Below are 25,548 nucleotides of genomic sequence, written 5' to 3'. Positions count from 1 at the left end.
GCTACCGATCAAGTTTGGCCTTGGAAAATATGTGAACTTCAGGGGTTTATCTGCACTACATACTCAGGGTTTCAGAGCTGAAATAAAAAAACCCCACAACAGTGTGAGGCCCAAGCATTTTCCTACTGCACACCACAAAAGGACAATATTAAGGTATCTGTAGTTGCTTGTGAAAATTCATTCTTAACCTTTCTCAACATATATACTTTAAAAAACAGGCACAACTTTTCAGGAATGCTTACAGCAGCTTTAGCAGTTTAAAACTAGGAAGGAACAAAGACAGGAAGGGCAAGGGGTCACATTTCATCAGAATTTGACTAAGCTCCAGCTTTATGTGGGTTGTGCCTGCTGCTTGAACAGTATGGAAAAAACACAATGACAAAAAATTCACCATCTTTCAATTTGAAAACACTCCTTGGAACATAACTCCTGCGTACTTCCCTGGGATGGCTCTACTCAAACTGAATCCGAGAGTAGCGGGGGAAAGGCATGTACCTCTGCAACCAGAGACAGAAGTGATGGCTCTGAAACAGAAATATGCTTCCACTCAAATTTAAAAAAGAGGAAGGAATCCTGGGGTTTTTCAGTCTTAAAGTGATATAAACAAAATAATCCATCCACACTGCTGTAATTAACAAGCAGGGGTAACTTTTACTTCCAAGTGGGAAGTAAATAAAGATGCGATACAGAAACAACATACTCCAGACACAACATGTCACTTCAAGCTCACACCAGCTGTGAAAGGAAGCCTACAACTGAATCCAAATCTCCTCTGTGCTATCAGTCAGCCAGTTAGTTTTCTCATTACATTTGCATAAGCACTTTCTTTTAATGAAATTCCTGCACACTGAATGGGAGAATCTTCCTAATTAAACATACTATGTTACAAGATTATTTAGTTTACTACTTACATACTGCTGAAAGCATTTCCTTATTTTTACAATGTTCCAGTAGCAAAAAAGAATATTTTAAAGGAGTTTTTACCAAGTATTGCTTCTGAACAAGTATCTCTCACTTTTATCCTCCTCAATACCTGTGAATTTTGGTAACGCTTTTGAACCAGGAGCTCATGAAAAGAAGGAAGAAAGCCTACCCCAGGAGGCAGGAGTGGCTATACACAAGGACAGAGCTCCACCAGCAGCTCTTGCAAAGAAACCTAAAGTAATCTGTGCTTTATTAAATATTTCCAAATATCCACACTGAAAAGAAAAAAAAACCCCACTGTGTACAGACATCATCCAATTCTCCACACACCTACATGATGCAAAAATGCATATTATAAATTATAAACCCTGGTAGAAGGAAAGACTGACCCATGAAGGTCTTTACTACCTAGTTAAGATTTCCTGCTTTTTATAGAGTAGACCAACACTGGATTATTGAGTGAGGATACCCTTACACCTCCCATCTCCCACTTTCACGGTTTTTCAAGTCTATTTTTAGCTTGACTGATATTTTAAGAACAGGATGTACCCACAGCTCAATCTATAGCCTTTGGAAAAAAAAAAATCTACATCCTGAAAAAAACTGCAGTCTGACATGTGCATTTTCTATCCTCGGTTCACTTAAATTCACTTATATACACAAATCTAAAGACAGGCTGACAAAACATTTATTAATTGAAAAATCTGTTACAGAAGTACTTCAAATATGAGAATTATTTTCTACATTATCCTGTCCACATTTCATGGCTATGCTAGTATTCTGTCCCACTTCATTTATTTTATTACTTGTTTATACAGTATAGATTAACACGAGTCTCAATGTTTACTTTTTTGCTAGTGTGAGGATCTCGGCATATCCCTAGTCTTTAAAAAAGTCTGCGTCATGGTTAAGAATAACAATTTTGAAAGACTCTCCACTGTGAGTTATTTTGGAGTAAGTTACTGTCAAAGTAAGCAATATTAAACAAGTTAAGCTTCAGTCCTTTAATCCAATTCAAGCCAGAATTATGCCAGTTTGTATACTGATGTAAGTACATACTTAGACATACACATGAAGTAAAACCCGTAACTCAGGTCCTCAATGGACTCTGGATGCCTAGGATGATGCTAGACCCTGTATACTCAGGTAATGAGAGCTGAGGCATATATGAAAAATGATGCAGATCACACACATGTGCATTGTTACACATCACTCTAAACCAACAATATCTGATGGCTGAACTCACAGTACAAAAAATTCTTTCCATTCAAAAAGAAAGTGAACATGATGGAGTTCTGCACTTACTTAAAAACAGCTGGAAAAGTCTGTAGCTCATTATGAAGTATGCAATACCAATACGTAACTATTAAAAAAACAGTATGAATTTTGGTTTGAGACTGCTAGAATTTATACGCTCTGCTTTTGACCCACTGCTGCTAAATGATCTTGCAAACATATTCCTCCTTTCCACAAACCTCCCTTAACCCAACACTTCTGGACTTCTGTCAATAATATACACATACGCCATCAATGTGATATTTTAGCTGTCACAGTTCCAATATTATTCCTTCACTGTAACTACAAAAAGAATATGCGCTGTGGAGTCTGAAGGTGCTTATATCTACCCTTCATGTTGACTTTTTGAAGCTGTTGGTTTGAAGGGGACTAATTACCTTTACTTGTCTCAGAAACTATTGCTGAGGAAATAAATGCACTTTTCAATGTTAAATTAATCACCTTGTAGCAAATGCATATTGTTTTAGATGAAGAATCAGTCTTTGTATATATGACATAAACTATGCAGTAAGGAACTAAGAGAGATACTGTCCACCTGTAGTAAAATCTGTAGCATCACTTACACTTTACTCTCGAGTACTGATGCACAGCAGAGCATATGATACCCAGTGCAAGTGGAATTGCTTAACTAATCAAACACACACATTGGTATTTAGCATACGGTTTTCCACAGACTTAAGAGAAGCATATTATTTAAGCTTTCATCCTTCACTCAAAATAAAGTGATTTAGATTTGTTTTCTGCTATTTCTGAATCAGCCCAGGAAATAATACCCTTATGTTTTCCAGAGAGTCAACTTGCCTTCATTTGGTATTCATTTGATATTTGTGAAACACTATTATAATGAAATTACAATAATTTTCCACATTCAATCCTACATCAAAGAAGAGTACCAGACAACAAAGTATTTTGTCTTGGTATTCGGCAGGCAGAAATATTTGCTAACTGCATTTTGAAGGGAAGTCCCTTTATGGCTATTTTCTCTCTTTTCCACATAGGTACAACTGCTCAGTTCTCACAGTCATTGCCACAGCCACCCCGAAAGCCATCCATCCCGTGCAGCACCCCGAGGGTACTGAAATTCGGGGTAACTCTGAGACCCCACGAGCTGGAGTGCCACAACATAATAACGCAGTAACACTGCACCCTCTTCTGGCCAGTAACAGCCCTTCTGCCTCCTGGGGCTGGAACTGGGGGGGACCTTCCCAAACGGAGAGCAGAGGCACAAACCCCAGCTAGCAGCACTAGAAGCAGAAGTGGCCATCGTCCCGGTCTTCGCTGGCCCTCCATTTCCAAAGGAAAACACGCAGCCTGTGAACCGCCTGCAGTGCAAGCACAAATATATGCTGAGTTGAATTTCTAAGCTCCAATTCTGTGCAGTGGCAGAGCAGAAAGGCAAAGTCCGAGTATCTCAGCAGCTCTCAATGCACGCCTCCTCCAGCGACTCCAGACTCGGATGAGTTGCTCCTGCCTCACCTTCTTCTGTGCCAGCACAGCCCTCGTGCCACGAGCACAGCACGCAGGGTGCTAGAACAAGACCTGAAGCAATGGATTTTTATTACAGTTTTACTCGAATCCTGTAACACCTCTGGGATGCCACCAAGGGAAGACACAAATACACCCGTTAGAAATACTGCCGGGCAGGCGGCTGTTCTGCAGTCAGCAGGTGGCACCGAGGACTCACCTGCAGCACCTAGTCCGGAACCTCCGAAATTTTTCAAACTCCACTTTATGAAACCTCAATCTGTATCAACCAGTGAAACAGGTTTACAGTGGCTGGTGAGGAATCACGAGCTACTATATACCACCTTTTGAAGAACAGAATCAGCCTGGAAATATTTCAGGCAAATAACTAAACATAGCAAGTAGGAGATAAAGGTGCACTTACTTCCAGAATTCTTTCCTTTTCAAAGGCCTCTTGCCAAAAAGTTAATCAGCTTCTAGCATTTCCCCACACTCCCATTGGGCTAGAAAATGCTAGCGAACATCAGCAGCAATAGCCTTTCTCATCTGTCTGCTTCCTACAATCACTCTGAAGAATGCTTTTTCTCCAGCTTCATTTGATTACAGCTAGTTTAGACATCACTTTGAACAACACAGAAGACCTATTCATACAGAAATTAAAGTCTCTTTACGTCCACATCTTGCAAGAAAATTATATAATGAAGTTACATCTACTATTCCATTTTTGTGTGCTTTTATACAGGTCACAGTTACAAATCAGTCTTGATCTTGTAACACAGACATGTTAATCTCCTCCACTGTCAACAAGCCTTGAAACATCTGACCACAAAGTCTTTTTTTCAATTTAGTTTATAAAAAAGAGAATCATCCAATTTATAGTTATTTCCAAGGAAAAAAACACTGGAGGAAACAAAACTTGTCAGTTATGACCAGAGAATAAGGTGACTATACACAAAATTCTGTCTAATGTAACATTTTGAATAGTTACCACATTTAGTAAGGCGGATTCCAATACCAGAGCCAAGAGTTAACAAATGAAGTCATTAGAAGCAGATTCAAAACAAACAAAAGATTAGTCATGCACAGTGTGTCTGTGGAATGTTATACATCCATAGTGTCTTTCCTATGGCAAAAGCCTACATGGGTTCAAAAAGCAATCAGCTACAAACGCTTGGAACAAAAATGCATGAAATTTCTTATCTCTAGCTTAGGAATTCCCTAAGCTGCAAATCCCTGGAGATAGGACTGGATCATGGAGAAGTAAGTATCCGTGTACACAGTTGCACTCCTCCATCAGCACTCACAAGGAGCCTAGGGCATGAGTCTGGGTGGGAGGCAGCAGACCCCAGTACTTGGGGAAACCGCAGAGCACACGGGAAGAACCAGACAAACTACCTGTATGACCAAGGTGCTTCTGTTCAGAGGCACTCAAGACTGACATAGTGGCCCAGGGCTTTAGGCTTGGTATCTTAGAGGGACAAGCCACTGAAGCAGATGGACCTTCAGTAACAGCCATACTGGATCGTAAAACGTAAAATGAGCAACAGAGATGCATGGCACAGATCTAATATGCTTTGAAGTGCTGGAGCAAGGGCAGAGGAACAGACAGGCAAGTGTGTAAGATATGTGTTTTCTATGTATATAGCTGCAGCTAGTTACCTTTTAAACTCATCATGATAAAATTCAGATTTGCACGTCACCATCTCACTGGCTTGACTGTCATCACGACTCCTGACCCCGCCAAATACATAAAGTTCAGAGGCAACTCCACAGGCCACTGCCCCAAATCTGAGAATCCAAATAAGAAAAAATAAATAAATGCAACATACCAAAACCATTTCACATATCCTTTTGAACTTTCTCCATTTTTTACAATTATTTTTATTTATATACACACATATGTTCAACAAGATAAAATGAGTCATGAACATGAATTTTAAGCACTTAATTCAGACCATGTAAAAGAACAAAACAGCAAAGTATCTCTGGTCAAAATCTGAACTTCCAATTGAACTACAATTTCTGGTTTTCATTTTGCATCAGGGTAGCATTAATTGTAACATGAGGAGTGCATTTCTACAAAATCCATATTTATTGCTCGGATGTTTATCTTTACTCAGCCACATGTTAACTACAGGCCACCACAATTCAAAAAGACACATGGTGAAATTCGTAGGGCCCCTGACAGCCATCTTCAGGGATCCATCAAAGAAAGGACAACTTCCTCTCATCAGAATGTTGAAGGCAGCTGTATACAGCAACTTAGTTCCCCCCTTCCATTTTCACTCACCTTCTCTCTTTCAGAGGACAGATTGCTGTCCACTGCTGAGTCCTAGGGTCATAACACTCAACAGATTCAAAGAGTTTTCCATAGGAGCCTCCACCCATTGCATAGATTTTCTTCTTCATAGCTGCATAGCAGCCAATCTTGTGGAAAAAAGAAAAAGTACGTCTAAAATTAAACACAAATGCACAGTATCGAGAGCTCAAAACTAACTCTATACACAAACACATATGTATTGGGTTGCCTGTACGACCTGTCAAACAATGCCATGCATAAAAGTTCTCAGCCACAGTTTTGTTTTGGTATATAAATAAAGCAGCTGCTCTCCCTCATTTCATTTTGTGACTGTTTCTTACAGTGTCTACTTGAAGCAAAAGGTTGGGGAAAAAAATAAATAATGTTGGCATTAACTGTTTAACAATAAGTAATGCAATAACATATGATGTAGTTCTTACCTTTCTAACCATGGTCAAGTCTGGCTGCTTGGTCCAGGTCCGGCTATAAATATCATAGCTTTCCATAGAGATTAGCTCCCTTTCACCGTCCTCACCTCCCAGAATATATAGAATTCCATCAATCTCTACCACACCAAAATTATGTCGTGCCTAAAGAGTATCAATAAAGACAACATTGTAAAACATAACTGCCATTGTGAATAAATCAGTACAATCTTTTTCTCAGCGTATCTGTCTGCAAAGTGATATTGGTATCATGCCTGTTTTCTGTTCTGATTTTTTTGTAAATGGTGAAGTCCTAAACTCCAGAGTAAGATTATTAATTCATTCAACTAAACAAAACGAAGGGTATTCAAAGAAGACAGAGCAACAAAAGCCAAAGAGATTGCACAGAAATCTAAGAACAGAGCTTGGCCGTATTTCGGTTTGCATAGTAGTAGTCTCCATGATGAAGCTGTTGCTTTCAGGTCTCTACAGCAGCAAAACTCAGACCCATTATCTTTGATAAAGGCAGCTCTTCTGTTTTGTATGTAGGAGCACAGCTACCCTCAGTCTCACAGTCAACAGGAAACATACTGTATCGTAAAGTCTTATGCATAGTAAGCAGGAAACTTAACGCACCGTAACTACAAATGTGGCCAAAACTACAGCCTTTGCCAACCAGAGACTGTAATGAGGAAAATCCTGTGGCAAACAATTTCTTAGTAAACAACCTACGCTGATTTAAGAAGATAAAAACAAAGGTGTATTAAGGATATATGTTTACAAATAATAAACTGTTACTTTTTGATGGAATGCAAATATGAAGGAAGCATTAACTCAAACCAAACCTAAATGTGTCTGTGCAAGCCAAGTTCTGTATGTTGGCCCGTCCTCTGTCCATCTTTTCTGCACAGTCCGATCCCTTTGTCCATTTAAGAGTTCTCTTGTTTTAGAAGGCCAGTATACGTAGAACATTAGGTATACTATATGACTGATTCACTATGAAATTCCTGAAATTTTGTAGTTCATCTTTACAGCTAGTTCTTCACTAATTGTTTAGTTTTTCCAGATCCGGCAGTCAGTATCAGACCACAAGTATAACAACAGGATATAAACAGAAGTCAGTCTGTAGCATGACTTTGAATGTGTAAGATGCAAGTGACTGGAGATTCAGAATAAAATTTTGCAGGAGAAATGGAACACTTTGCCAAAGTCAAAACTCAAATCCCAACAGTTAGATAGTGATCTTGCCTCATTCATTGGTGGTAAGGAACTCCATGAATTGGTATCTGGATCATATTTCTCTCCAGAGCTTAGCGTTCCCTTGTTTTCATCCTGACCACCAAGCACAAATAAAAATCCTTCTGTAAAACAAAATGTAACATGATCTTAAAAACAGGACTCACACCTGTACACTGAGCAAGACAATGTGACTGGTGAGCTGTATCCTGGAACTCACTAAGAGCTTCAGACCAGTCACAGGTCAAACTCTGGACTGGAGAAGGTAAAGCACATAATTATATCTGGACTCAAGTCTACCCCTGCAGATACTCTTCAACATATTCAGTGATGCAGCAACTAGAATTTACTTAAAACATGAAATATTCCTGGAGAGACAGATGTAGCAGATTCCCACAAAATGTTGTGGGAATAGTGATTTTAAGACACTCAGATGACAGGGATTTTCACAGAATCAAGTAATGTTTTGGGCAGACAAAGGGGAAGCATGAAATAACCCCAGTGCAGTCAATCTTAAAGAAAAAATATTATTATAAGCTGTATCTCAGTTTTTGAGGCACTGGTAAGTTTTCGTAATATTGACTTTACAAATACAAAGTTCCCCTTTACCTGCTGACAATACTCCATGATTGATCCTTGGAATACTCATAGGAGCAAGTTCAATCCAGAGCTGTCTATTGGGATCATAAAGAGGACACATACACCGCATCACTGAGGTTGGTTTCCGTGATCTGAACACAGGGTGGGGAGGGAACAAACAAAAACAGAAAGACAAGACAGAGTTTTACAAGTTCACTGCTAACAACTCGTGTCCAAAGCTTCCTTGCTCATGTTTTAATATATATTCATAAAGTGTGGTATTTCCCTGGTAAGGAGAAGACCCCCAAACCAAACGTGTGTAAATTGAGTTTCGTACAGACTGGAGACATAACAAGCAGAGGTACTTCATTCATACTATATCTGCCTGTAATAGTTTTTATGAAGAAACTTTGAACAAATTAAAAAGAACTGATATGGAGTATTAGTAATGTCGGAGTAAAGTGATCCACAAACTGATGTGCAAAATATTATTTGAGTAATTACACTTCTATAAAGAGCAAACATCTAAGTGCTAAACTTATTTAAAGAGGACAAAACCCTCCCCTCTACTGCAGAGGGTATTCAAGAAAAGAAAGGGATTATTGTGTGGAACAGGAATTTTCACCTGGCATCTCAGATGCACCAATACTGACTTTTTTTTGGAAACACAGCTATTGTAAACAAAAGTTAAAGCATGTGTTCATTATTTTTAAGATTTATTATAGATGCTTTTCAGATCATTAGAAAAGTGTTTCTCCAACATTCTGTGCTTATTTTTAGTAAAGTCTATGCAGTTTAAAAACAAAACCAGCCAACACTACTGAACAAACAACACGCCTTACTCTAATGCTGAATGTCAGAAAATTGTCAGAAAATAACTATTTATGGCTGAATCATTCACAAAGGTATTTTTCATGTGTCTGACCAACTTAAAACCAAACTCAAATGACAGAGTAATAAGCCCATTAGGTGCACATATTCTCTCCACACTGTTTTCAGATGTGCTGTGAATGTGAGATACTTGTATTTTTACCAGCTGTGACGACCTGTGATGCCACTTCATACTTACACTCGTTCTTCTCCACCAACAGTCACTATACACTCCGAGTAACCCCGGGGCTTGAAGGAGGCCAGCATCGCCTCTCCCTGCTGGGGCGGTGTGAGGGGAATATTGTTGCATTCTTTGACAATCTCCCGTACAAGTGGTTCGCTCATCATCTGCTCACGTAAATACGCTGCATCTAAGCCCGAAACCCACACTGCTGACATGACATCCTTCATGTGAACCTACAGAAAGAGATAAGTGCCAGAAAATCCCCCAAACTTTACAGAACAGCACTAAGGCACTTGTACATACAGATGCTTCTACATTTATCAAAACCTTGAAAGAGTATTTTTGATATTTGGAAGTAATAATAACATTATGTTGTAGATTTTGTTAAGAAAATGCATCAAGCCTTTAAAGTTTCACTACAAATGTGCTACTTGCTTTCTCTCTACAGGAGTGTACTGTCAAATGCCAAAAATGTACATTCTTTCCTTTGTGCCTATTAAATAATAAAGAGAGTAGATGATATATCATCAATACAACTTTCACCCTTTTACTGCAACACCACTGTCTGCATTTCAGGCAAAATGCAACTAATGCTATGAATGCAAGATTAGCCCCGAAAGAAATGTATCCATGTTAAGCTCCCACCAATTAGAATAAACACACCAATTCGGATCCCAAACAAAATATAAACATTTTGATGTCCTGACCTTTCTTGACTCTGAATCATGAGAAATCCACCTAATCACCGCTTCAAAGACGTATCTTTCATTTCCAACATTGAGCTTTTCCATCGAGAGCACTTCTTTCAGTTTTTGAGGAGTCAGTTCCAAGAATTCCTCTGTGCTGCTGACATCTCGAAAGTGAGTTTCCAGATACTCTGAGGCAAGGTAGTGAACATGATGCAAACAATAGTGCAGTGCAAAGTCCCGAATACCAATACAGTTCTCAGCAGCTATGCAACCTTCTAAAAACTCACAGCAGAGAGTTTTTAAGTCTGTAAGCAGCAGGAGATCAGCTGCCTGTACCACATCTTGGATAGTTTCTTCATTTAGCCTGATCTGCAAGAATTAATTTAGAAGTTATAGCTACTATCACTCATTTGTTTCATGACATGTCCGCATTCATTACACTCATTCTCAGTGGCTGAAAAATGGAGTATTAATGCCAGTGTAAAAATTATGAGAAATTGATATGACTACTACACGTTTGTAAGTTAATGCAGGGATGGAAAGGCATTTGCTTGACAGAAGGTGTCAAGCAGAATTTTGCGCCTGAAGGGAACCATGAAATTGCTCATCTAATCTGAGAACCTAGAATGAATTTTGCTGCAATTAATAAATAATATTTTAAATGCATGTCCAGAAAAGAATTCCAAGCCACATCTCCCTTTTCTTTTTCTGCTGAAAGTTAAAACTCATTCAGCAATCTCCATCTGGTTCCAAATAAACTGGACACACCAACGTTAATTCCTGCTAAGACTAATGGCACAAAGATCTGAAGGGGCATGCTGTCAGCAACAAGAGGCCAGAGAGGTGGGCATGAGGGTCACTCAGGGAGGATGCCTGATGTACTGTTATGTTCAGTGATGGAGTCTCAATCTCTATTGCTATCAAGTCCAGTTCTCTTTTACAGCCCTAAAAAACTGCGTGTTTTAGAGCAGGTTACTGAAAGTACCCACAAATTTTAATACAAGCATTGCATATGACTCTATTAGAGTCCTCCCTCACGGCATGAGAAGAGCAGAGACAACTCCTGCAGAGCCTACTGCCTCTGCTTCACATGCACAGCCCCAGTGTGATATACCACTTTGTGGAAGTTTTACCACAAAGCTTTAAACCTTGATAAGTTTATCTTTCAGGATAGCACTGTTAAAACCCAGGTTATTTTGCCAAATAATTAAATTTCCATCTAGTTTTTTTTAATACCATACCTGCCCACTGAAGATGTAATCTAGTATCTCTTTCATGATATCAACAGATATCCCTTCAAGTTCAATCTTGTATGTTGAGCCATCATCCTTTGGAGGATTATAATTCAATTTCGTTCTAAGAGAGGAGAAAAAGAGAGGAAAAAAAACCCCAACTCACAACCTGGGCATTGCTTGCTCTCAGTTTTCTGAAGAAACAAATGCTAGCTATGATCACTTTAGCTCTAACAGAGATGTTAAAATCTTACAACAGGATTTGAAATCTGTCTCTCTTGAATTAGCATGAAAAGGATGCATGTATGGCCTCTAATATTGCTCATCCCATTTCCAAACTGAACAAATAAGTTAGCCTTGCAAACTACCCATGGCATCAAAGAGCCAAAGTAATTTTTTCCCAGCTCATTCATCACAAGCATTCAAAAACTTCAGTCAGAACTTCAAACAGAACAGCAGCTCTGCTGACAGATGAAACATAAGAATTTGCTTTGATAAAGGTAGAAAAAAAACCCAAAACAAAACAAAATCACTTTACCAAGAAAAAAATAATTACAGTGAGCAGATGTGATCAGAATACACACTGGCAGCACACATATTTGGATTGCATTACCATTTTGTGTAGTTTATGATGTTATCAGCCTAATGCTATGCCTGGCTGTAACCAAACTGTGTGCTCACAGTTGGAGGAAACAGCCCATGTGCTGCTCAGCTGAGCTTTAAATAATCATCTACATCAGTGGACGCTTCACGTATGAGCAATTTCTTTAAAAATACCAGGAACAGTTTGATGTGTCTTTGAATAGAATGGAAGGGCTCTGGGGGGAAAGATTAGGAAATAATAATACAGCAGACAGCTTTGCTTTCCATGATCCATTAGCGTAAACACCTTTTCCAGGAAAGACGACTTTAAGTGTTCAAAAGGGAGCAGTGTCCACCAGCCTAGTGAAAACAGCCACAAGAGCTAATAAAATATCATTTTGAACATCTTTTTTCCACCCCTTAGGCAGCAAAGTATACATTATATAAAGACCAGAAAACTTGTTTCACTACCTCTGTGTGTATATACAGGTAACTACATCTACATCACAGCACATGAAAATAAAAGCCTTAAAAACATTTTTATATTCATTTGAATATATTCTTAGATAGAATTAGTTTCTTAATGTGAAAAGCTGTGGCTTTGCTGAGCTGAAAGTGTCTAGTTTGTCAGAGTCTTCCACTATCCACACTCATACTAAGTAAATACATAAATAGGACTTAACTAAGGGCAGATTCTGCTTTACTTACTCATAACGGAATAAATTAGTTTCTCACAAAATAAGATATAACTTGCATCAAGTAAAATCCTAGTCTACAAGGAGCTATATTTAGGTGTGAATAAGGATGGTAATTTTAGCCCTGAAGTTAATCATATTTGTGGTCTTGTTTTCACATTGCTTTTCTACACTGCAAGAAACCCATCGCCAGCGAGCAGAACACTCTGGGAGATAAGGCTACTCTGATGCATACGTACGACTATACGAGGTCTGAAGCTAAGCTGCTTCACTCTGTGTTTGTACAGCACCTAGCACAAGTTTAATACAAATAGTAACAACAACAATATAATATGGATTAGGAAATTGTTTATTTCCTAACACTTGGAAGGAGATTAGAAAAATTAAGCCTGTTCTCTAAACAGAAGTCTATGTGACTTCCAGTAAAGTGCATGCTGCAATAGCAGACATTGATTTGCAACATGTCAGCTGAAAACTTCTGAACTGAATATACATCTCAAGCAATACCATACAACATGTATCTCAACTCGTGCCATCCTAGCCCATATGGAATGTGCATTTTTCATGCCTACAAGCTCCAAACGAATGAAACAGCATATACACACATAGAAACAGGCATTTTCAACTCTAACACAGTGCCAAGGCTTCTTTACACACATTTTCAAATCTATCCAAACTACGGCAATTTTAATTATGCCGACTACGCTCAAGTTTTGGATTTCTTGGTTTGTAAGGAAAGCTGCATCTTGTTTCCTGGGATGAAATGGTGTTTTCTTTTCATTTAACATAAAATGTACCAAGGTTTGTGGCATCTGGCTTCCTTCACCAGAAAAGAGAGGCAGACAGAGTGTATCTGGATCTCATATGTATCAAGTACCTACAAGTAGCTGGTATGGTCAAATACACAGCAGGATCTAGACAGAACCTGGGTAGACCAGCACATTGTGGGGCATATAATATAAAAGGCATATAATAAACATGTTGCATGACACCACTAATGGGGAGATTAGGGAAAGGACTATTGCTATTTATCACTAATTTTCATCTTAGCATCACCTGTACACACCCAGGCTAAATCACCTCATTGCAAGGACTTTACACTGACGCCTCCTGGTAACAAGAAAGTGTTGTTCAGAGTTTTTGAGTCTTATCAGGCTAGATGTTCTAATTACTGTGTACTTTTTCAGGCATCAACAGCTGTTAACCTGAAAAGAAACAAACCAGCCCCTGATGCAAGCCAAAAACACAAACTCAAAGCAGAAAAATAACCTTGAGAACAAATCAATTCCTTTCAAAGTTATAGATACTTGTATGCAGGCAAACATTCACCTTATGCAAATACATCCCAGTTCAGACTAAGCTTTGTTCCTATCATCTGTCCTGAGAAGCTGTAGTTATCCATCTGTCACACAACTTTGATTTGTTCGTTAATAAACTACTAGGTTATTTTGGTACAAAGATTTCCGAGCTATGACACAAGAACCATTCCCAAACGGCAGCTGGAGGTACTTGTGTATTGCATCAAGCAGGACAGCTACTGGCTGTTGGGAAGGGGGGAGGAAAAAAAATTATGCAAGGACATAGTATAACCAGGTTTGGAGCTGGAAAAGTTTAAGATAGAAACCTGTGAGTGTAATGTGGAAAGCAAGCTGAAGGAGGAGAAAAAAGTAGGAGGTATGTAAGTGGAAGGCAAGGAGCCATTCCTCCTCTTGCATCACCCAGCATCAGCTCTTACCCGCGCCCACACCTCGCTAGCAAACTGAGGTCTGGGCACCCCTGTCATCATAACACATGCAACAGACAGAATGAGAAAATTTCAAAACATGTTTGTTCCCAGTTCAGAAAGACAGAGCGGACAGCGAAACGTTTAACCCTGGTCCTCTACCAAATTTCACTTTAGATGAAAAAAACCCCCCACGTTTCTAGCTATGCTTATGCAGAGGTTTTCCAATCTGTCAGATTCCCAGGAAGGAGGATGCTTTCCACCATGCTCTTCCCCATGGCAATTTATTCAGCACACGATTTGTGTGGCTGAAAGCTGGAAGTGGCAATCGGCAACCCAAGGTGCAGAGATGTGCCCAGCTGCAGCACGGCTGCTTCTAACACATGCATGTGAGAGCTTCCTACTCCGGACAACATTTCCAATTACTTTAAAAGCACTCTAAGCTGCCAAACCACAGCAGAAAAGGCTGCCTCAGTCTTCCTTAATTCAGATGAAAGGCCAGAACATCAAGATGTAGAAGGAAATAAAACCCCCACAGCCAACCAGAAAACCCATTAGCTGGGAGCGGAGCGCAGCTGAGACACATACAGAGCTGGGGGAAACAAAACAAGGCAACTTCTTCGTCCTGTTTTCTTAACTAATTTAATTTTGAGCAGCTTGACTCCACACGTTTTAAAACAATGTTTTGCATTTTTTAATTAAGAAGATCATCATTGTAAGTTGAAATTGCTTCCAGTAACATAAATAGTGTTCCACAAACGCGTAACATCCACCCCAACCTCTCGTACCTCATCAAGAAAATTGCTTGGCACGTACTACACCTTGAGATAGTGGCATCAGAACAACTGGGTTTATGTTGTGTTTACATGTCGTGTGTCTGTGCGACAAATTTAGAATCTGTTCTTCCACATTACTTAAGGAATATAATCCTAGTGAGTCATCTCAAATGACACTGCATAACGCAGAATGAGGAAAAAAATTTCAATACCTCTTCTGTATAGGTAAGCAACAATATAAGCAAGGTATATTGTTAAAATGAAAACAAGAGCTTAAGAACAAATGTTGATATTGCTAGGAGTCATAATTCACATCTAATGGCATAAACCAGATTCAAATAATTAAAAAAAAACACAACAAAACCCAAACAAAAAACTTTTACCTGCTCTCACATCATCACACTGCAAACGGATAAATTTGAGACTGTTCATAGTTCTTGTTAAAATTAAGATGGATCTTCCAACTTACCTCTCATTTTATTTAAAAGAGTGAAACAAAGAAAAACACATAGTCATACTTCCAACATTACAGCCAAGTCCCTGTGAGAGCACTGTTGTGGAACAGTTAAGATGCATGAGAAGCACACTGAGAAAGGGTCCATGTGTCTGAAAATTTGGGTTTCCTACCTTTTACAGTTGACAGTTTACAGGAGGGGGAACAGTAATTTTGAAATCCCAACCAAACAGAACAACAAACAAAATGCAAACCAAAACAAAGAATTCAGCCATCACCAGTACCACTTGCTTTCCTGAGTCAGACATAATTCTGTGGGAGTATTTTTATCTTTAAAAAACTCTGCCTTATTTATAAACTGTTATGAAAAGATAACTGATAACTGTGTTTCTACAATAGTGACATGTATTATAAGGAGAACAACAGTATAACTCTTGGAATGCTTTAATCCTTAAAGTGCTGGTATATTGGCACCTAAACAGGTAAAGAAAACATCTGTCTGCCAAGAATGCACCTTTATAAATGAGAATGCTCTAGACCACATTCACCTCAAGCAGGTTTATGATATTTACAGTGAACAACAGTCAAAAAATCTGGGAAACAGAAGACAGATGCTTTGCTTTTGACGCTTTGCAACACAAAACTTTTACCTGCGCTCACGTCATCACACTGCAAACAACGCAGTTTGCTGACCTACTTACACAGCCACAGCAGGCTGTCAGGAACCAAACTGCAGGAGACGAGGGAAACACTTGTCTTTTTGAAAGGAGCTCTGTTTCCAAACTAATGACTTTGCTCCAGATTAACCATAAGGGCTAGCCTACACAAGCTTTGCCAATATTGCCACACTAGCAAACCTTAGTATTAGAGTAGCAAAGCCATCTTTCCAAATCAAAGAGTATAAAATTGGGGTTTGATGATATATCCTTTACCTGCACCAGTGTTTTGGCCTTCTCCAGAGAGCATTAGCATTTTAAAATGAAGTTACACCTCCAACAAACGTTTCCAGGAAAGACATGCACCAAACCTAAAACACGCTCACAAGGATGACTCAGTCCCAAAAACGACAAGCAAGTACTTTGACATTTTGCACCAGTAAGGAGAAAACTTGAAAATTCTGCTTTTGATGCAAAAGCATAAGGCCAATTTAGTCTTCTCCTGATCTGGGCTTCCTTATGTAGGTTTGAGTCTTTCAAATACAAGCTTTCCATGTTAAATCTAATTAAGTCCTACTTAGGACTGACCATTTTAATGGTGAAGTTTTTTCATTTGTCTGCCTTCATCCCTGCAACATTTTCTCCCATGAAGACTGGTCTTTCTGCATGCAAAAAACCTTAATAGTCACATTATTAAACCGGTCAGACACAAAAACATGATGCAGCAGTTCACTCCACCCACTGCCATCCTCCAAAAGGATATTTTACAACCAAATCAGAAGGTTTTCTTTGAGGTCGCACCCTGGCCTTTAGCACCACACATAAAAGACAGTCATCACCACACCCTGCAAAGGGTGCCAGCTCTCAGAGGATTTTGGCTATGCCTCTCGAACGTCTCTCTTCTTAAGTTTATCTGTAACTGCAACTTCAGGTCTCAAGGCAAAGTAGTCCACCTAACAGCTCAGCACAAAAACCTGCAGAAATTGCTTTCCTTGGTTTAAGAGAAACAACAACTAGGAATAACTTAATTTTTTCATCTGTTGGAAAGCTTAAGTCAGGCAAAAACGTAAGGCTTTCTGCTCCCCCCCCCCCCCTCCCCCAAGAAAGAGAACAAAGCAATTCCTTTAGCAGCAGCACAGGGGACACGTACAAGGCTCAAAGGCTTCGCTCAATGAAGAGCTTGTTTACTCTGAAAATCTGAAGTTACTGACTACACTGAGCTCATCCAGAGCTAGATTGTAATCTAAATTGGAAATCTACCCTTAATCAGCATGTCTTGCCTAAACATGCAAGTTAGCCCTAAGTAGACAGAACACACACTTGATGAACACAGTCCCCAAGAACGGACCCTTGGAGCTTCTCAGCAGCAGTAAGTACCTGACATTTCATTTTACTTTGGAGGTTTTTTTAGCCAACTTCAAAACCAACCAACCAACCAACCGTACCAGCTGATCTTACAAACAAGTCAAACACAAGCAATGCAGACGAGCTGGCTGCTGGGCACCGATGGTTCGTGCCATGCACCTTGTACGCAGAAGCAGAGCTCAGCCTGAACTATGAATGTAGTCAAGTAGAGCTGGTTCAGCAGCCGGCTGTTCAGCTCTTCCCACATGAAGCACAGATCTATTTTGTACCTTCCTGTATTAGAAATACCTGCCACTGGATTTAGAAAGGTGCTTTGGAGTTTTTTTTCTTTCTTTGTCTTTAAAAGCTGGGAAAAAAATACTTAATCCCTGTTCCTCTATGGGCAGCAGGCTAGCTGGCATGGAACACTACATCCAAGCATCTCCTTAAGTAACTAAATCTGTATCATGCCATTTTTGTGCTACACATGACACTCAAGTTCACTCACTAAATAGACAATTCATGAAATTTCCAGCCCACATCCGTTGAAAATTTAGCCTTCTGCTAAACAGCAGTGTTACACTTATTAGGTAGCTTTCTGGAACTAGGACCTCCTTGGAAAAGCAAAGGAAGAAATTTCTGGAATACAGTTTTAAACCAAGAAATGAACTGTATCTTACTTGAAAATACATCTTTCAAATTAAATCTGCTCTTAAAACTTGTTAAAAATGCTTTTTTAGAAGGAACAAGTACAGTACCATACCATGCTGTTAAACTTACCATTAAATACATTTAAGAAATGCAATGCTGTGTAGCCTGTCTCTACTAATCCAAACATTCCTGTGACTTACTAAAATCATTATTTGGAAAATAATACTTGGTTTAATCAGGGTTTTATACCTCACTTATCGTTATAGCACATGGGAGAAATAAGCATCAGAGTCAGAGAAGGTTTTGATAATCACTGGTAAGTATGAAGTCAAATGGACAAGATTACAAGTGCACCAGTAGTATCGTGGGACTGCTGGAAGATGCAGCAAGCACTGTGCGTTTCTTTGGGAATCCAACCGAGAGAGGCACCAGAACTCCGGACACGCCAGGAGCTGGAAAATGGAGATCTGCAAGACTACCACAGAAAGTGATGGCACAGCCAAGAGGAAAAAGGAACCAGGAGTGTGGATTTCACCAGCACAAGAAGGAAGACCCAAGAGTCTGCAATTCAGAGTACTAACCATGTCCATAAACAATAACAACAGCTGTACTAGGCAGCTTAAAGTCTTTCAGGAGATGTAAACCAACAACTAACGTGCCTGAGGACATAACACAGCCACTAACCACATGGTATTAAGAACGTATTTCCTTGATAGGCAACAAGCAATTTCAGAACTGTCCATACCAGTGATTTTTTTTTGTTTTCTTGGAAATACTAAACAGTGGCATAGATACATTATGGGAGACAAATTTGAGACTGGACACTCCCCTATGTATAGGTAACGCTACACTGGTACTCAGCACCAGGACAGAGAGAAAGCTTTGTACAATATATGAAATAAGAAGTCTGAACAGACAGTGAAGAAACAAATTCTTTAAAACCATTAGTTTTTGTATTTGTCAGTCCACACGAGGAAGAAGTTCCTTTAGTGACTGCAGCTGAGACCAATGCAAACAAAACAGGTTCAAAGAAAAAAAAACAAAACCAAAAACCAAGACACAAATCAAGAAGTCCAGACTCATCAACACCAGATCTTTCTCCAGACACACGAGCACCTTCAGAGCAGCCCTGTTCCAGCCACAAAATACATTTTAAAGCATGGAAGAAAAATTATTAATAAAACAGGTTCTTTCAATAAAAAGTTTTGCCAAACAAGGCAATTAATGCAGGTGTAAAGGCAACCTACAGAGTATAAATTACCCAGACATCCCAAGCAGCTCCATCCTGCCACACCTCCTTCCACCCCAACTCGCCTCTTACATCAGGCACGCAGATGAACCGCACGTCTTCAGATACAAAGAAAGGACAAGAAATTTCATCTCAAGCTCTCCTGCGTAAACAAGATGCTCTGATTTCCAGTTCTCCCTTTGCCTGACGTGTAGGAGCAGCCCAACTGTACTTTCTTACTATTTTGAGCTGGATAAGAGCCTTATTGCTTCCTCCCTTCAGGCCATCTTTAGGGGCTTGTTGGAGCAGGAATATAATTAACAACTCCCCACTCAAGCCTGGTATAGTGATTTTTAAATCCCTTTTTAAACCATAAGCTTTCAACATATCTTTATCATTGTTGCCCCTCAACTACTTATCCTAACATAACATGCCTTCAGGCACTTCTGAGTTATGCCAGGTAGAGAGTTTCTGGACAAGGCAACTATTTTGATTTATCGCTTCTCAAAGTTACAGAGACTTTACAACTTAGTTATCACTAAAACATCACAGGGGACATCTTAGTTTCATTTTTTAAAAAAAAACAAAACCAAAACAAAACCTTAACTAATTTAAAAAACAGCCTTAAAAGTCTGGAAGCAAATTCTGGCCTGATTTGTTCCTGACTTCCTACTGCCAGGGCATCCTGTAAAGTTCCTAGGAGACTGCCGGAAACAAACTTCTTCTAAGAAACCTCGAAGACAACACGGCTTCAGAGCCCTCCTTGATAGAGCTGTTACCACAACGCTGCCCTGCACGCCCAGTGAAGAGGGAACAAGCCCTGGCACAAGCACAGCGTGATTCGGCTAAACCAGAACTTGAGAGCACAGGGTCCTGACAACCAAGTAGCTCCCAGCTTCAGCAGTGGCTTGTATTCATGACGTCAGTACTAGTCCCAAACAAAAAAAAGTTTTAAAACACTATAAAAGGTCTCTATAAATGTCAATAAAACCCAAACAGCTATCAGGAAATAAGCAGCAGAAGCTACTGGCACACATTGGCTTCCACCTCGCCTTCTCTACAGTATTTATTGTTTAACGAGTGTAACAAAAACTGTCAAGACACACCTTTTCAGTGCGCTGCAGAACAGACGTCCCGTCCCACTTTTTGCACCAGCACTTAGGGATGCTCACAGACATGCTTACACAAGGACGATGTCTCAGCAGACCACCTTTTCATGGTTTCACGACAACTCCAAATGCTCCAAGTGCCAGCACGCAGAGGAAAGGACAGGAGTTAGTGATGGGGGACACATCCCACCACATCTCCATGGAACTCTGTTTTGGCACTGGCAGAGAGGTTATGGTTTTGTGGCTGTGCAAGGCTCTTACAAGGCCTGCAATGTTTTAGGGATGTCAGAAGGTTGAACTGCACAAGTGAGAAGATGCAAAAGCTGTCATGTTATTTCTGACCAAAATCCATTTACAGCTTGTAATACAAGTAAACGGAAAATAACGCAAGTTTAATTTTACATTTTTATTATTGTTTAGCTATATTAAGCTCATCTGGGAAAAGATGAGAATATAGTTACTGGTCCATTACTAAGTTAGAAAAGCCTTGGGGAACAGTATAGAGTACACACACCCATCTGTAATCTGTTCACGCAGATGCGTGAAAACCAAAGACAAAACTTGTTCAGATAACAAAAATGTCTTAATTTCTAATACAGCAGCACAATCCCTGTGTAACAACATTAAGTTCATCTAAGAATCTGAGCTTAAATATCCTCTTTGTTAAGGTAGTTCTCACATGCTCCCTGCAACACAGGCAAGCAGACAGTAAACTAGCCAAGTATTAAGAGTTGCAAGTTTCAGCTGGCCAGGAACAACTCATGCCAGACAGTGACAGGTCTGTTCAGATGAGAACATCTGCTGCTATTGCTGAGGATACCATGAATACTTGGACCAAATCTATCCTCTAAAAGGTTTGCGGATATATGCTACAATTTACACCAAACTTACTAGTGCAAGCATGGTTTATTCTGGCAAGAGCACTCTCGTGCCACCATAATTTACACTGGGCCCACAAACTAAACAAAATAAACCAGGCCAATACAATTGTACCTACATTAGGGCAATTGCCAGGACAAAAACTGCTAAAAAAAGTGCAGGCTTCTGGCTGATTTGTTACAGAAGAGAAAATCAAGAGCTAACCTGGCTCGAATTTAACTTCTCTGGGATGCACAGCAACATCACTTTGAGCCAAACCACGCTCTGTCCTATGGCAGTGTCTTCCTAAGGAATCCTCCTTTTCTCAGGCTCAGGAACATACCACAAGATGTTAGAGATATGCAGGAAGACGTCTGTGTTTTGTAAAAGACAGGATTTGCTCCAGGGGCACACAGAGGGATTAGATAAACCTGTATATATACGGCAATTCTGTAGGAATTCACACAACCACCCCAGACCTCACTGCTCTCAGCAAGCTACAAGCAATTTGGCATTAAGAAGTTGAGGCAAGATCTCAAGAATCAAACTACCGCAAAAAGCAGAAGTCTTACTGGTCCCACAGACTGAAAATTTATTTGTGAAACAGGCATTTTTATTTTTTTTTTTCTGTATTTGCAGAAGCTAGCCTACGGGCAAGAAAGGCAGATGGGACCCATGACACCAGTAACACTTCCGTGTGTTTCTGCGTGCCCTTCACGTCTTTTGTCCTCTCCCCACTGAAGCTGCCATTTTTGAGCTGCATGGATAATCCAGTTGCCAAATAACCAGAGGGAAGCCACATCACTATAATTTACAAGTGTCCTGCTCATAACCAGTCAGCCAAACAGCTTCCATGCAAAACTAAAAAACAGGTAACGCTCCTCTCTCTGTGGCTGCACAAATCCTTCAGCGCACACAGACTCTGCTCACACCCAACCACCCCCTCAGAAAGTCCATGCCTACTTATTTTCCTACTCACACCCTAAACTAAGCATTCATGCAAACCCTACACAGCTTCTGAACTCGCCCACCAACTTGCCCACAGCCACAATACATAATGACACAGCCAGATACAGAAAACACCACACCAACTCATACTTCCACTGCTTCACTGCTAAGTCTGTTTCACGTATCCACTCATTTTTCATCCAAGTTTTACTTCTGAAATTAGTTAATGGATTTTTCTGAGCTTTATATTGGAATTTTTCAAATGAGAGCAACCCAAATCAATTGGCATTTGGAGACTGTAACAACCTCTGGTACTGGAGCACGCTTCGGAATCACCTACCCTTAAAATACAAGGACATAAAAGCATTGAGTCTCCTGCAGTAACTCTTTATATAGAAACCTAAACCAATCATTTTATTTATATGGGACTTCCATAGACTAGGTACAGGCTGGAGATTATCTCCAAAAAGAGCCGCTGAAACGTTACTTTTGGCAGGAAACGTAATGCTCCAACACCGGCAACCTACCTGACCAATTCTACCCCAATGTGAAGACCAGCTGGACTAAGAGACAGATCCTGGAGTGATAGAAAGAAGAGAGATATGCAGCAGGTAAAAATTAGGCTCTGCAAAGGTAAGCAATATAAATGTGTTTCTTAATGTGCCATACAAGAACTAGGTACATGTATTTTGGTTCTTTACATCTTGCAAGCCCGAGGAGAAAAGATGAGTAAGCTTAAAAAAAAAAAACAAACACCAAAACCCAACAAACTTAATCATATTTATATATTAATGCATGTAACCTACTTTCACACATAGTTAATGAGTTCCTTCATGGGATTTGAACCTGAACAATTTTGAGTTTAAAAAACCCACAACTTTAATGACTACAAGTTTTGTTGCTCATGTAGTTCTGTCTGGCGCTCTTACTCCTCACACACACTTAACTCATGTTTCCCCAGTACATTTCTCAGATATGAACAAAATGCAATATTTAAAGATGAAATTCTGTGAAAGGGCGCTTCTCCACAGAAAAATTTACAATATCTTTTAATTAAGCAGTCTTTTTCGCCATAAAAAATTGGATGCTTCCTGTAAACTCATCTTGCTGTTAGAGTAGAACAGCAGTTTTCCCAAAAAAATGACCTCTCCCCACCTAGAGCAACCCTTCTGAACCTTAATTTCAGATATGTCATTCGGTCATCTAAAATATGATGACCAACAACCTAAAAAGCATTCAGGTGTTTTGAAGAGTACTGGCTCAATGGCTCATTTCAATTTCATGTCTTTAATTTGTCTTCCACCACAGTCTTCCAAAACTGCTTCTCAAGACAAGCAGTGAAAAACCTTATTATTAGTACATAGGCTCCGTGGTGTCTTCTTTGCAAATTCTTGCTGATCTTCCTTCTGTGAATTTTATTTCACTTCATATCTCAGCTCTGCTAGGTCAACCGGTGCAGAAAACTGTTTCTTTAAGTCTGTCCACAATCAACACCCATTTAAAAGTTAATCGCCAAGTTCATACTCTATTTATTTTTATTTTATTTGTGTCCTTGAGAACATCGAAGTTGTACTGCAATGGTCACCCAAAATACCATGTTGCCTAAAAGCAGACAATACAACACTGAAGCAGGTTGCATATTTTTTTTTGAGAGTAGCACACAGACTCCCCATCTCCACCTAGCGCAAAGACGCAGATTTTATGACAATTTCCCAGGAAGCTACAACTAGAAGGAATGCCCAACCACTATGAAAAGTCTGCTACAGACTTACGGTAACACTGTGTTTAAGTGATACTGAAAGGTCTGCTCCCGCTTTACAAAGACAAAACTAACGTCTTTATTACCGGCGAATGACAGGACTTAAAAATAGAAACCCTTTGGAATTAACTGCTTGTACGTTTTGTTTGCCCTCTATGATGCGCAGATGCGTACTATAAAAATCTTTTGGCGGGTATATTCTTTTCACTTGATGTCATCAGACTCATGTGATGGAGAAGTCCAAACCGCTGTCAGTGGCCGCAGCAGGACCTTTCATGAAATGGGTTTCACGGTCCAGGATAAACTGTTTCCCGGGCCACCTCCGACACCATGACTGTGCTAACGCAGCGGGTCCTCCCCAGCGCTCACCGTCCAACGGCACAGTTGCGACAGCACATGCCGCTGGCACCCGCTGCCAAGAGCGGGCGGCTCGGCCGGGCTGTGACACCTCTGGCAATTTCCGAGTTCTGTTCTCGGGTACTGTACGGGCACGAGGGAACAGGAGGTGGGGAGAAAAAAACCGATTTTTTATTTTAATCTGAAAGCTGATGTACTTCAGAATCCATAACCACCTCCTGGAGACTTGTCTTGCTACAAAAGACATTAAGAAGAGGTGGAAAAAAAATACCACGAAACAACCCAACCAGAAAGGATCCTGAAGTGCTGACTCGGTGCAGCCGGCGGAGCGGAGCTGCCCCGCGGCCCAACGACCCCCCCAGCCGGTACGCGTTGAGGGGTTTCTCTGGGTCGCTCGCCTACGCCAGGCGCTCGGTAGCGGGTGTCCCCCCACCCCACCCCACCCCACTCCCCAGCGGGTTAAGAGGCCTTTCAAACCCGAAAAAAACCCCCAACCAAAAGCGGCAGTTTCAGTGCGGAGGACGCGACCGCTCCTCCGGAGGGACCCGCCCGGGCAAACTCCGGGGCCGGGCGCGCAGCCCCGGCGGGGAGGGCAGGCCCGTTCCCCCCGCCTCGGCCTCCCCTCACTCTTCCCTCCCAACGAGAAACCGTCGTGCCCGCTCCTTACGTAACCGTAACGGCCACCGCCGGCCGCCTCAGGCCGCGCTGTATGCTGCGGGCCCGGCCTCGGCTCCCCCCCCCCCCCCCTCCCCGCTCCGGCCGTACCTGATGTAGGGGCTGGCGGCCGCCAGGATGTTCTTCTGCACCGGGATCTCCTCCCCCTCCAGCACCAGGTGCGCGTCGCAGAAGCGGCTCTCCTCGCGGAAGGAGCTGAGGGCCCGCAGCAGCCGCGCCGGGTGCTGGGGGTCGGACACGGCGCTCGGCCCCGACATGCTGCCGGGCTCCGCCGAGCCGAGCCGAGCCGAGCCGCGCCGGGCCGGCCGCCTCAATCGCTGCCCTCACACCATGGCTGCCAGCCCGCCGCTGACATCATCTCCCTGCGCCGCCCCGCCCCGCCCGCCGGCCTCCCCCTGCGGGGCGGGAGCGGGGGTGGCCCCGGCTGCCCCGGCGCGGCCGGCGGCCTGACTCACCCCCGATCGGTCCGGCCCCGGCTGCGGGTCGGGGACCCCGAACTCTGCATCGCCTGCGAAACCGTCTCTTCCCCCCCTCC

General features: G+C 41.1%; 1 protein-coding gene across 9 annotated transcripts in view; it reads right to left on the bottom strand.

Moving 5' to 3' along the window:
- GAN (gigaxonin) overlaps positions 1–25,341 on the bottom strand; it is a 59,880-nt gene extending 34,539 nt beyond the window's left edge. For all 9 annotated transcript variants that reach the window (XR_007506785.1, XR_007506787.1, XR_007506790.1 and 6 more), the window contains exons 1-9: positions 25,104–25,341; positions 11,208–11,322; positions 9,985–10,335; positions 9,293–9,510; positions 8,254–8,375; positions 7,657–7,769; positions 6,424–6,573; positions 5,975–6,111; positions 5,344–5,472 (exon numbers count right to left, since the gene is read on the bottom strand). Coding sequence is in view for 1 of the 9 variants with exons in the window: in XM_049806657.1 (XP_049662614.1) it covers positions 5,344–5,472; positions 5,975–6,111; positions 6,424–6,573; positions 7,657–7,769; positions 8,254–8,375; positions 9,293–9,510; positions 9,985–10,335; positions 11,208–11,322; positions 25,104–25,270 (1,502 nt within the window). In the remaining 8 variants the exon portion in view is untranslated. The remainder of the gene's footprint in view (positions 1–5,343; positions 5,473–5,974; positions 6,112–6,423; positions 6,574–7,656; positions 7,770–8,253; positions 8,376–9,292; positions 9,511–9,984; positions 10,336–11,207; positions 11,323–25,103) is intronic.
- Positions 25,342–25,548: the final 207 nt, after the last annotated feature.

The sequence above is a fragment of the Accipiter gentilis genome, chromosome 7, assembly GCF_929443795.1.
Source record: "Accipiter gentilis chromosome 7, bAccGen1.1, whole genome shotgun sequence".
NCBI lineage: Eukaryota > Metazoa > Chordata > Aves > Accipitriformes > Accipitridae > Astur > Astur gentilis.
This window is presented reverse-complemented; position numbering and strand designations above follow the sequence as displayed.